The sequence below is a fragment of the Pteropus vampyrus genome, unplaced genomic scaffold (assembly GCF_000151845.1).
Source record: "Pteropus vampyrus isolate Shadow unplaced genomic scaffold, Pvam_2.0 Scaffold253, whole genome shotgun sequence".
Taxonomy (NCBI): domain Eukaryota; kingdom Metazoa; phylum Chordata; class Mammalia; order Chiroptera; family Pteropodidae; genus Pteropus; species Pteropus vampyrus.
The window spans coordinates 595,922-608,788 of NW_011889034.1; the positions used below are offsets into that span (position 1 = coordinate 595,922).

Here is a 12,867-nt window from a genome sequence, read left to right on the forward strand (position 1 = left end):
CATAAGGCGGCAGGAGTGGCCTCTGGGCCGGGGAAACCCTGTGGCTCAGGCTGGAGCGAAGGGCTGGGCCCTGCCCGCAGCCTGGGCTCGGAGCCCCCATCTTCCGACACCAGGGTCCCTATTGCACGGGCAGTCCCCGCCCTGCCTGTGAGCTGCTTGGTGACCTTGGGCAAGTCCCTGGCTCTTAAAAATTTAAGAGTATACTATAGAGCATCACCAGCACAATATAAGAAACAAATACAGGTTATAAGGGCTGGGAAGGAAAAACTGAACCTGCCATTATTTATTCTAAACATGGTTTTCTACAAAGACCAAGAAAAGATATGGTCAACATACAACAAATCTGTTACGATGTCAGCAAGGGAGCAGGACACATGAATATACAACAGTGACGATGCTTTTCACATGCAACACACAGAACATGGAACGTTTAGAAAGTACCAGGCTAACGATCAGGTTCCTATGAGGTTTTACGAGACCTTTACGGGGAAGGCGACAAAGCGTTACAGAAGGCGGTTCAAGAACTTACGAGTGACACGGAGACCCACATCCATGGACAGGGAGACGGTACCGCAGAGAGGGCCTTTCCCCCCCAGTAACCCAAATGTCCCCTCTTGCCCTTCTGCTCACGCCCCAGTTGCGTCTGTTTCTCACTCTCGAATTTTGAGAGTTCTTTATAACAAAAACACGTCCTATGTCGGATATGTGGTTCGCAAGGATTCCTCCGAGTCCGCAGTTTGTCTTTTCAACCTCTTAACAGAGTCTTTCACAGAGCAAACGCTGGAAACTCACAAGTTCTGCCTTTTCCCTAAGAACACAGCGAATGCGCTGACGCCGTCTCACCGGGAAACCCCCTTCAAAATTGCATTCAGGGCCACTGGGCGGCCTGCCACCTGCCCCTTGCGTGGCTCGGTGTTCACGGGGGTAGGGGAGACAGCATACACTGAACTGGTTCCAGGAGCCCTCCCGAGGCAGAGCCAACCCCGCCCTGGGCCTCCACGTGGCGGCTGGGAGCCTGTCCCCGACAGCCCCGTGCCTGGTTGCCAGCGGTCGTCAGTCCCGCCGAAAACCATCCCTGCCCTGCCCATTATTAATGCAAGCGCAGGGCTTTGTCAACACGTCCAGGAAGGCCCCCCGCAACCGAACGGCTGCCGTCACCGAGCACTGGGAAGCATGTGGCATGCACCTTCTCCTCTCCTCCTTAGAGCCAGCCTGCGAGGTGGACACGATGCAGATGTGGACATGAGGGCTCCGTCTCACAGCGGGGACTAGATGGCAGGTCTGTGCTCCTCACTGAACACAAAGTGCCCCTGAGGCGCCAGGCCAGGAGGCGCCCTCTGGGGCACCTACACAGTTGGTATCCGTGTTGGAACGCCAGTCACCGAGCCCCAAGTGGCAATATAGGGAAAAGGCAGAACTTGAGCCTTCCCTTCCTACACACCTACACTAAGTAAGTATTTTTCCAGAAAATTTTACATGCCTCTTTGAAGTGTGAGTTTCACAGTGGCTTAGGTGAAATTAAAGCATAAGTAAATACACTCCTCAAGATGCGTAAACATAAAATACGTAATCTGACGATCAAAAGGCCCACTCCTCCTCACCCCCCCCGACACACACACACGGAGCCAGCTAACACGTTCGTTTGCAAGGCACTTGCAGTTTGTCAAGTACAGTAACATGACCTTACCCAACAGTCCTTTCAAATTTGCCTACATGGGGGGAAAAAAACGCTGTGTACGCCCTACCTTAATCGGAAGAGCCACTCACACGGGTCCAGAGTGCAGGCTTCCGGTCCAGGCGGAGGCTGCTGACTCACCTGGGAGGCCCCATCTCGTCTTCCCACCAAAGGGACAGAGGAATCAGCAACTCGATGGCCGAGTTGCTGAGAAGAGCACCTGGAGGACAGAATCCCGATGGACCGGCAAGAAACGAGAATGGCTTCGTGATACATGAAAAAATAAGTCGGAGAATGTAGGATGACAACCCTGATAAGCTGGCCATGTCCATCTAGACACGGGAAGATAGGAAAATGAACCACCAACGGGAGCGAGATAGCCATCAGCCTGGGATCGTGAAGAATTAATCATGCCGGACAAACTTAATTTAGTTCTGACACTGCCTGGTTCGATGTACAAGTCGAGAATAAAGCAACTCGCCCCCAGCCTGCTGGTTGTTTGGAACGCTCACGGAGAATACTAGATTACGTCAGCATTAAAGGCAAGCACCAGAGCCTGGAGACTTTCTCCGTGCTTAAGAGAATTCTAAGAATCTAAATGTCAAGCAAACGCTAATAGCCAGGGTAGATTCTTCTAGGAGCTGAGTCAGATGTCATGCCCATCTCAGGGCCTCCCCGCTGCCCTGAGAGGACAGCCAGGCCCCCCGGGCGGCACCCCAACCCAACCTCATCTCTCATTCACTCCCGCCCCGCCTCCTGCTGGCCTCCTCTGCCACAAGTCAGTCACCGGCCTGCCCAGGCCTCCAATCTCACCCGCTGCAGCATCAGCCTGAAGCCCGGTCTCATCACCGAGATTTCCTGGTGTGGCTTCCTCTCAGCCCGGAGACCTCTGGACTAAAGGGACGACTTGTCTGCCCTGTGTCCCCGGCCTGCCACTCACACACCCAGCAGACTGGGGTAACTGTTATAGACACTCCTGCGCAGAGTGGGAAGGACACAGGGGTCACTGGCCATGGCAGTTCCTTGACGAGGCCTCGGTCTTGCTCCGTGGGACACCTTCCACGCCCTGGCTCTGCCCGTGGGCTCCTGGCCCCATGCCCGTCTCCCACTTTGCCATGAAAGGGGCCCGAATCTGCAGCTCAGTAGTTTCTCGGCCCGTGGAATCTCAAGGGTCCAAGGGCCTTTCATGTCATACTGCCTGTGCCTTTCGACCCAAACTGGCAGTGTTTTTGCCAATATAATTCTTTTGAAGTGTTTTGAGTGTCTTGTGAATCTTATTAGGGTTCATGAGACAAGAGCCACGTGCACAGGTGTCAATCAAGCCTTCTGTCCCAGGCTTCTGCTGAGATGAGCTCTGGAGTTTCTCAGGAGCCCTGCTATTTGGTGGCGTGCTTGTTCCCAGGGCCCTAGCAAGCCACGTCGGCATGGCCCAGCTCCTGACCCCCACCTCCCTCCGACCAGACCAGCTCTGCCCGGGGGCCCTCTGCGCAGCAGCCTCATCCGCCATCCGGAAAGGCGGAGAAGCCGAGCCCGCCGGGTGCTGCTCCTTGCCGCTGGAAATCCCGCATCAGCTTCTCTCGACTGACACCCTTCAGAGTAAGCAGTGGGGAGCCAGCAGTCCCTTAGGTGCTGCCTAGAAACCTGACCAGAGTCACCCAGCGCATGTCACACCCCCACCACACTGCACGCTGCGGTGCTGCTAAGCTGGCCGGACCCAGCAAGGACGCCCACTGCTCCAGTCCCTGAAACCCCAGGGCCCACCCGCCCTCACCGCCATCTCCGGGGACCCTCAGGGTCCACCACCCGACGTTCCTCACAACGCCTCGAAGTCCCTCCGCACCAGCCTGCGGTCCTCCCACGTCTGAAGATTCTGGCGGCAGCCCACACCCCCACCCAGACTGTCCCTGTGGAAACACCACAGAAAAGACATGTCGCCACCACCTGGCACTGCCCACACCCTCTGCCCTCTACTGTCCCTGAACCTCACAGCGTATCTATGGCCTCCCGTCCCCATTACGGCCTGAGTGCAGACCTGAGCGTCCTGTCTTCTGCATGTTCCCAGCGTCTGCTTGACTATGCCTGACACGAAGTATGGGATCAACACATGTGTTAAATGAACAAGGACAGCCTTCCGCCCTTCGGAAACCCCGAACAAAGCTGCCGGAGCCTGTCGCTTGCTTGAGGCGAGCTCGGCGCTTCCTGGGGTGTCTGTGGGCTGGTGGCAGCAGCCAGGGTCCGAGCGGTGGCTGGAAGACGTGCCATGGGCAGTGCAGCCCACCAAAGACCCAAGTCCAACGCCCGCTCAGCTCTTGGGTAGACCGCACCACCCTGATGTCACCCCAGCTGCCCAGCAGCACCGCGCCCAGGGCCCTGGCTTCCTTGGTGCACGAGAGACGTCTGCCGGACACGCACGTCCCTCGAGCAGGAGGCCTGGGGTCTGAGGGAAGCGCACACTGAGTGTGTGACTGGGCCCCAGCTCCCGCCATAAGACAGGGTCGTCCTCACCAGGCGCAGTGAGGTTAACGAGACCGGGCAGGACACTGCCGCCACCCCGTGCGTCCTCCCGTCCTCCCGCGTGCCCGAGGCGGACAGGCGCTCACCTGGGTCTTCCACACGCAGGTGCTGCCGTGGCAGCTAGCCGCCCTGGCAGTATTCCATACAAAAGCATTAGAAACTTAACAGTCTTAACAAGAAGCTTACAATTGAATATTTGAACAGAAAACCTGTATACATTACACATTATCATTTACAGCACTTTTACATGGTGAATTAACTGTGTAAAAAACGTCCCTTCCAAACCCCTCTGCAGCCCAGACCGCCAGGCACGCCTGGGACAAGACCTGCCCGTGCTACTGACAAGGACCAAGCTAAGACCATAATTTACATGAAATCTATGAATTCAACAGCTCGATCTAATATCCGACTATTCAGTGCTCTATGTGAGGGGAAAAGCCACTTCGATGCATTGACAGAAGGCCAAAAATTAAGTTTCCGTAAAGACATTAAAGGCCTGATTCCAAGAACACGTAGGTGCCAGTAAAGAAAGCTGCAGCCAGGCTGGTCCTGTGAACATACGGTCAAAGCCATACCAGCTGCGTGACGAGTGGCAACCCACCGTCGAAAATGCCACGGGAACAGGCCACGTGCGCTTGGCGGTCGGCTTGGAGTTTGTTGCAACATAGCTCTAAGTTCAATTTTCACTGCACTTAGTTCCATTTACTATTTAAAACATGCAAAATACACTCACTATACATAAAATCGTGTCTTGAGAAAATAAGGCAAGAATAACAATTCACCATGAGATAACAAACTATTAACAGAAACCACCCCGTTACAAATGCATGAGCACGCCCGGCTGGCCCTCCACCTGCCCGGTAGTGACAACGTGCTCAGTGGCCTCACGCAGTACAGTTAGCTCATGGCCGAGAAGTCCTTCAAGGGTTCAGTTAAACAAGCTTCCAAGTCGAACTCGTCCTCTGCTTGGCAGTCCACGTGTCTAACTTTGGTGGGTGTGCCAGAGAACACATCCTGGAAAACAGAAGCAGGAGTCAGGGCTAGCTGCTCAGATGAACGGGACTTGCCGCCGGTGGCAGCACAAGGCCGCCGACCCCACCGAGGGAGTGCGTGCCTGGCCCTCTGCCCGCGGCACTACAGGCCTGAGACTGCGATCACCAGCTAAGGCCTGGGGACACTGGAACACGTGTCAGTGAACCCAAAGCAGTCAGCGATTAAGACCCGTGGAAACGTCGCCAAACTCTAGTTTAGCCGGATATGTCATGTCATACTGCCTGTGCCTTTCGACCCAAACTGGCAGTGTTTTTGCCAATATAATTCTTTTGAAGTGTTTTGAGTGTCTTGTGAATCTTATTAGGGTTCATGAGACAAGAGCCACGTGCACAGGTGTCAATCAAGCCTTCTGTCCCAGGCTTCTGCTGAGATGAGCTCTGGAGTTTCTCAGGAGCCCTGCTATTTGGTGGCGTGCTTGTTCCCAGGGCCCTAGCAAGCCACGTCGGCATGGCCCAGCTCCTGACCCCCACCTCCCTCCGACCAGACCAGCTCTGCCCGGGGGCCCTCTGCGCAGCAGCCTCATCCGCCATCCAGAAAGGCGGAGAAGCCGAGCCCGCCGGGTGCTGCTCCTTGCCGCTGGAAATCCTGCATCAGCTTCTCTCGACTGACACCCTTCAGAGTAAGCAGTGGGGAGCCAGCAGTCCCTTAGGTGCTGCCTAGAAACCTGACCAGAGTCACCCAGCGCATGTCACACCCCCACCACACTGCACGCTGCGGTGCTGCTAAGCTGGCCGGACCCAGCAAGGACGCCCACTGCTCCAGTCCCTGAAACCCCAGGGCCCACCCACCCTCACCGCCATCTCCGGGGACCCTCAGGGTCCACCACCCCACGTTCCTCACAACGCCTCGAAGTCCCTCCGCACCGGCCTGCGGTCCTCCCACGTCTGAAGATTCTGGCGGCAGCCCATACCCCCACCCAGACTGTCCCTGTGGAAACACCACAGAAGAGACATGTCGCCACCACCTGGCACTGCCCACACCCTCTGCCCTCTACTGTCCCTGAACCTCACAGTGTATCTATGGCCTCCCGTCCCCATTACGGCCTGAGTGCAGACCTGAGCGTCCTGTCTTCTGCATGTTCCCAGCGTCTGCTTGACTATGCCTGACACGAAGTATGGGATCAACACATGTGTTAAATGAACAAGGACAGCCTTCCGCCCTTCGGAAACCCCGAACAAAGCTGCCGGAGCCTGTCGCTTGCTTGAGGCGAGCTCGGCGCTTCCTGGGGTGTCTGTGGGCTGGTGGCAGCAGCCAGGGTCCGAGCGGTGGCTGGAAGACGTGCCATGGGCAGTGCAGCCCACCAAAGACCCAAGTCCAACGCCCGCTCAGCTCTTGGGTAGACCGCACCACCCTGATGTCACCCCAGCTGCCCAGCAGCACCGCGCCCAGGGCCCTGGCTTCCTTGGTGCACGAGAGACGTCTGCCGGACACGCACGTCCCTCGAGCAGGAGGCCTGGGGTCTGAGGGAAGCGCACACTGAGTGTGTGACTGGGCCCCAGCTCCCGCCATAAGACAGGGTCGTCCTCAGCAGGCGCAGTGAGGTTAACGAGACCGGGCAGGACACTGCCGCCACCCCGTGCGTCCTCCCGTCCTCCCGCGTGCCCGAGGCGGACAGGCGCTCACCTGGGTCTTCCACACGCAGGTGCTGCCGTGGCAGCTAGCCGCCCTGGCAGTATTCCATACAAAAGCATTAGAAACTTAACAGTCTTAACAAGAAGCTTACAATTGAATATTTGAACAGAAAACCTGTATACATTACACATTATCATTTACAGCACTTTTACATGGTGAATTAACTGTGTAAAAAACGTCCCTTCCAAACCCCTCTGCAGCCCAGACCGCCAGGCACGCCTGGGACAAGACCTGCCCGTGCTACTGACAAGGACCAAGCTAAGACCATAATTTACATGAAATCTATGAATTCAACAGCTCGATTTAATATCCGACTATTCAGTGCTCTATGTGAGGGGAAAAGCCACTTCGATGCATTGACAGAAGGCCAAAAATTAAGTTTCCGTAAAGACATTAAAGGCCTGATTCCAAGAACACGTAGGTGCCAGTAAAGAAAGCTGCAGCCAGGCTGGTCCTGTGAACATACGGTCAAAGCCATACCAGCTGCGTGACGAGTGGCAACCCACCGTCGAAAATGCCACGGGAACAGGCCATGTGCGCTTGGCGGTCGGCTTGGAGTTTGTTGCAACATAGCTCTAAGTTCAATTTTCACTGCACTTAGTTCCATTTACTATTTAAAACATGCAAAATACACTCACTATACATAAAATCGTTTCTTGAGAAAATAAGGCAAGAATAACAATTCACCATGAGATAACAAACTATTAACAGAAACCACCCCGTTACAAATGCATGAGCACGCCCGGCTGGCCCTCCACCTGCCCGGTAGTGACAACGTGCTCAGTGGCCTCACGCAGTACAGTTAGCTCATGGCCGAGAAGTCCTTCAAGGGTTCAGTTAAACAAGCTTCCAAGTCGAACTCGTCCTCTGCTTGGCAGTCCACGTGTCTAACTTTGGTGGGTGTGCCAGAGAACACATCCTGGAAAACAGAAGCAGGAGTCAGGGCTAGCTGCTCAGACGAACGGGACTTGCCGCCGGTGGCAGCACAAGGCCGCCGACCCCACCGAGGGAGTGCGTGCCTGGCCCTCTGCCCGCGGCACTACAGGCCTGAGACTGCGATCACCAGCTAAGGCCTGGGGACACTGGAACACGTGTCAGTGAACCCAAAGCAGTCAGCGACTAAGACCCGTGGAAACGTCGCCAAACTCTAGTTTAGCCGGATATGTCAAATGACTACCCCCCCCCCCAGATTAGAGGCCAACGGACCCTTGAAGGCCTCTGAACTGCAGCCACCCTGCTCAGACGGGAGCCGCCGCGTGGCCTGGTGAGTGCTGTCACCGTGAGACATGTGAGGCAGAATGCCACTGAATCGCTGACCGGTTTGCCTCAACTCGAGCCACGGGCGCAGTGCGGGAGGGCGGCCCCTCCCCACGCCCACCCCCGAAACTTCTGGGAACCACAGTGGGAGGGACCCAAAGGGACAGGATGAGCCATTCACAGGGCACTGCGCAGACCCACGCACACTTTCACAAGCAGAGAGAGAATGCTTAAAAGCTGGACAGAACTGGACGGTGGCTGTCAGAACAGGAAGTGACAGTTTAACAAGTCTCTGAATCGTTTTAATGAAGAGGTTTTGCCTTTTCCATTAAAAGTGTTTAACTGAAGGGTCATATATTCAAGCGCTAGAGTTTACAATTTAGTGCGTTTAAACTAGTTGGAGCCCAATGGTTATACCGACTAAACCCAAAGTTTCAAGCGACTATTAAAAAAAGTTTGTTTTTATAGTGGAGAAGCCTGGCTGCCAGCACCTGCATCGCCTCACTCCACCCCACTGTCACAGTCTTTCCCGAGGCGCTACCTGGGTCTGACTCGTAAGGAGCGTGTGACAGCGACACCCTCGCCCCCAACGGCGAGGAACGCCCTGCTTCACTAGCCTGAACCCTGAGAAAGGTCAAAGTCAGGGGGGAAGGCCAGACAACGATTCTAGGTTAAAAAGAATTTAAGACACCTGGCGATTTAAACGCTCAGTCCTTGATTAAATTCCGGACCAAAACAGAGATGAGACTCGCAGGAAGGTCACCAGGACAGCGGGAACCTGAGCGAGGACGCTTGCTGGCCGTGCGGCCCCCGCGCCGCGGCTCCCGAGCACACAACCCGCTGTGGTTACGCCAACGTTCGCCGCCAAGCCCCACCCCCTGCCGCCGGCCTGGGCGGCTGGGGACACCAGCAGTCAGTCGCCCGGGTGTCCTCGTCCTCAGTACCTATCCTGGCCCGGCTCTTCCCTCCGTACACCCAGCCACGTCTGAGCCACCTGCCCTTGGAAGCCCCCAGGGACCCGTCAGAACCCCGGCCTCTCGCCCTCGCGGGCCGGCGCCCCACACGCACCTCCACCTGACTGGGGGCTGCATGTGGCACATGCACAATGTTTCTTGAGCCAGGACACGGGGTACTCTTAACCCAAACCAAAGATGCCACGTGAGGCCTTCCTGAGCACGCTCCTAGTCCTGCCTCCGTGTGACCGTCACACGGCTGGGGCCGTCCTAGCGTGAAACACCCTGGTTTTATTCATCCCAACAATTTCCCTGCATCGTCCGTCTTCAGAATCAACCTGTGGCAGCCGTCCCTGTGACACAAACACGATTTTGCCTTTCCTCCACCGTCAGACATTTGTGTGACCTCTAACCTGTCACAGACCGTCAGTCACAGACAGTGCACGGTTGCAGGTGGCCCTCAAAACTGGAGCGCAGGCGCAGTGCGGGCCGGGCTTACAGGGCGTGAACCTGTCACAGACGTGTGTTCTAGTTTCCAATCTTTCGTTTACACTTAATACACGGGACATTTCCACATACAGACACTGGGGAGGTCTCCTTCGTGGGAAGGAGGGGCCCGCTCCGTCGTGGGCAGCGGGCGCGCACTCGCTCGCACCTGACCGGGAGCCACGAACTAAAGGTGAGGCGCTTCTGCGCATCGCTTTGCTTACCCCCTTTGACGCCCCCCGCGCCCACTTCCACGCCTGAGCCATGGCTGTTGCCGCTTCCCCTTTTCCTAAGAGCTGGATCTCTGAAGGCAGGGGGTCCCCTCCCACACGCTCGCGGCGTGCAGCCGGGGCCCGGCGCACCCCGGGCATGGTCCGCGGCTCCACTGGGGCGCGAACCCGGGACCTTCTGTGTGTAAGGCAGACGTGCTCATGGCCGCACGACGGAGCCGCCCCCTGCACACTGCTTTTAACCTTTGAATTTCTTTCCTGGAAAACGTGATTTTTTTAAATTGGCAAATGCGGGAAGCCCCTTGGCTGACAGCACCGCTTTGCTTGCTGTACCCACCGGCACATGGCTCCGGCGCCCACAGAGCCGGAACCGCAGGGAAAGGCCTTCGCTTCCGAATGGAAACGGTCGGACCGAACCGCAAACCTGCTGAGGCCGCTGCCCAGGCATCTGTCACGGCCGGCATTTGACGGCACCAAGACAGGGGTGAGGAGCCCCTTCCTCGGAAGCATCGAAACCCAACTGCAGCGGAGAGCAGCTCATCAGGCGGCACGGACTGCCCGCAGGTAGCCGCCACCACCACGCTGGGGGCGACGCCAGCGGGGCACTTACAAGGTTTTCCTGGGAGCTGCTCTGGGACCCGGAGCTGCTCTCTGCGGCCTCGGTCTCCATCTCCCCGAGGTCCACGGGGTGTCTGCAAGAGCAAACAAGCGTGTCAGGCACCGCCCCTCACAGCCAGCAGACGCACGAGGCAGGCTGTTCCCTAACAACACACACCCCCAACAGGTCGCTGCCAGCGAGGACGCTGACAAGTCTCCTCCACCCCCAGTGGACCCGACAGCGTTCAGGGACTCCCATGCGCCAGTCGACCCAGGGGAAAGCTGGCAGAACCCCCGGGCTGGGGGCCCACCGCGCTCTGCCAGTTCTCGGCCCGGAGCAGCGACCCAGGCCCACGGGCTCCCCGAAGAGAAGGGTCGACACCGAGCCCCGTTCTGCTGAGACGGACACTGTGAGCTGCCGCCACACAGCTCCGCTCCTTCCCATTTTGTCCTCGTAAAGAGATTAGGACAACAGCGTCAACTAGAAAGAAATCGGTAGGACAACTGCAAGGCCAAATTTGTAAAGCCACGTTAGGATCATTCCAAACGTGACAGTTTCTAATAAATTTTCCCAGCATGAAGCAAACGCTCCAATATTTGCCGAATAGGTAAATGTGTCTGGGGGAGGGGGGCTCAGGCTGAGAAGGGCCGAGGAGAGGAACTGGACAGCGGGAGGCCACGGCCCCCCGACCACGTGGCAAGTCGGCCCGCGGCCTCGCCCACCAGGCACGAGTTCAAGAGCCAACGGGGAAAGACGAAAGCCTTCTTCAGCTTAAAAAAAGACCTTTTATTTTCACAATTCAAAATAAATGACTCAACTAATTTTTGGAATGTTTATCTTAAAAGTAAGTAAAACCCCACGGAGTTTCAGGTTTACTCAGCTCCGTTCTTTCTAGCTACGAAGGTAACTTCGGTCCAGGAAGCACGCTCCTCCCTCCGGCCACCCCCGGCGCCCCCCGCCCAGCTCCGCACACTCGTGCTCAGAGAGCGGACGTGCAGCCACGTCAGGCGGCTGCTCTGTTCTCCCCCTGGAACTTCGGGGGGTTTCACAACATGATGACCCGCCTGCCACACAAGGGACACAGCGAGTTCAGACATACATTTCTTGGAAATCACATCCTTCTTCAGCTGGAGGATCCCAAAAATGCAGAGCCACCTTCCAGAGTTTGATCTGCTGGTCCCACGACCGTCGGCTGTACTTCTTGAATTTGTTGGGGGTCTTGGGATGAATGCCAGGTTGTCGAAGGTGTCTGCAGGAGAGGGACATTACCCTAGCACACACCACGCACGTCTGCACAGCCTGAAGGTCAAGCGCTCTGAGATTACCATTCTCTACAAAGCACAGGTCGCCTGACAGTCTGCAGGATGGGCCGTGACGGAGGGGAAGCACACACGACTCCCTGCTCCTCTGCGGTCTGTGCTGCGGGAAAGTACACCCGCATCTCAGTCCTGCAACGTGACACGCTACCTAGAGCCCCCGGTGTCCCCGTGCGGGGGCAGGGGGGCAAGAGCACGCGGCCTGGACCACACGGGGCACTGCACGTTTTTGTCCCCAGTCAGGTCTCTACAATCTACGAGTTAAAACCGCACCTTCCCCATCGTGTATTTTAATAAACTTCACACACGAAGACTGCTGGGTCCTGGAAAATGAAACGTCGTCCAATATTCTAAACAGTGAAAGTGTTATTTTTTAAATCGTCCTGTCCTCGATTCTTTAGTCACCAAGTCACTCTTATTTCTATAAGCGCCTGAAAGTCACTAATAGTTCGTAGTAAGTGACCTATTCCTAGACTCGGGTCTGCCATCTACGCGGTCCTTCCGACCGGACTGTCACTGTGACTGGGTGGGGGCATCCCGAAGGGGCGAGACGACCTCGGGACGGCTTTGATGTAGCGGTCGTAGGCGAGGGTGTTCTTCCCGTAGCTGATCTGCTTCTGCCTCCTCATCAGGACGCCCTCGTCCGTCTCCAGGTCGGCGGGCACTGCAGACGCAGACTCCTTCGAGTCAGAACTGAAGAAACCAAAATCAACAACACAACGAGCCTCGCGGCTAAGATCGCCGTGCGGGAAACAGACACACAAGACCAAGGGCTTCTGTCCTCTGGGCTCCAAACCCTACCCACCCCGGGCAGGCCGGAACCGTGCTACGGGTGGGGCAGCTGAGTGCACAGCAGACGCACGGTCTGTCAGTGAGCAACGGACTAATCCGGAAGTGCTAGCGAGACAATCGGCATCGCGTCCACGACTTTTTCCATTAATAAATTACAGGTCTATCCAATTAGAAAAGAAACATTTACGTGGCATTACCTTCCTGATGATGATTTTCTCTCTCTTCCAAAGTCGTTTATGAGGAGTTTTCTTTTATATCTAGGAGCAAAATAAACGTTGCTGTTTTAAAAAAGGTAGAAGAGTCAACGCCCGCAGAACTAAAAGGTAACACGGGACGCAGAGCCCTCTTCCTGAGCGGGGTC

At 56.3% G+C, this 12,867-nt stretch overlaps 1 protein-coding gene across 1 annotated transcript in view; it reads right to left on the minus strand.

The window, feature by feature from the left end:
- Positions 1-6,946: 6,946 nt before the first annotated feature.
- The window catches only part of SLBP (stem-loop binding protein), a 9,562-nt gene continuing 3,641 nt past the window's right edge, over positions 6,947-12,867 (minus strand). Inside the window, exons 5-6 of the mRNA XM_011374685.2 lie at positions 10,411-10,492; positions 6,947-7,793 (exon numbers count right to left, since the gene is read on the minus strand). Of these exons, the coding sequence (XP_011372987.2) occupies positions 7,677-7,793; positions 10,411-10,492 (199 nt within the window). The 3' untranslated portion in view covers positions 6,947-7,676. The remainder of the gene's footprint in view (positions 7,794-10,410; positions 10,493-12,867) is intronic.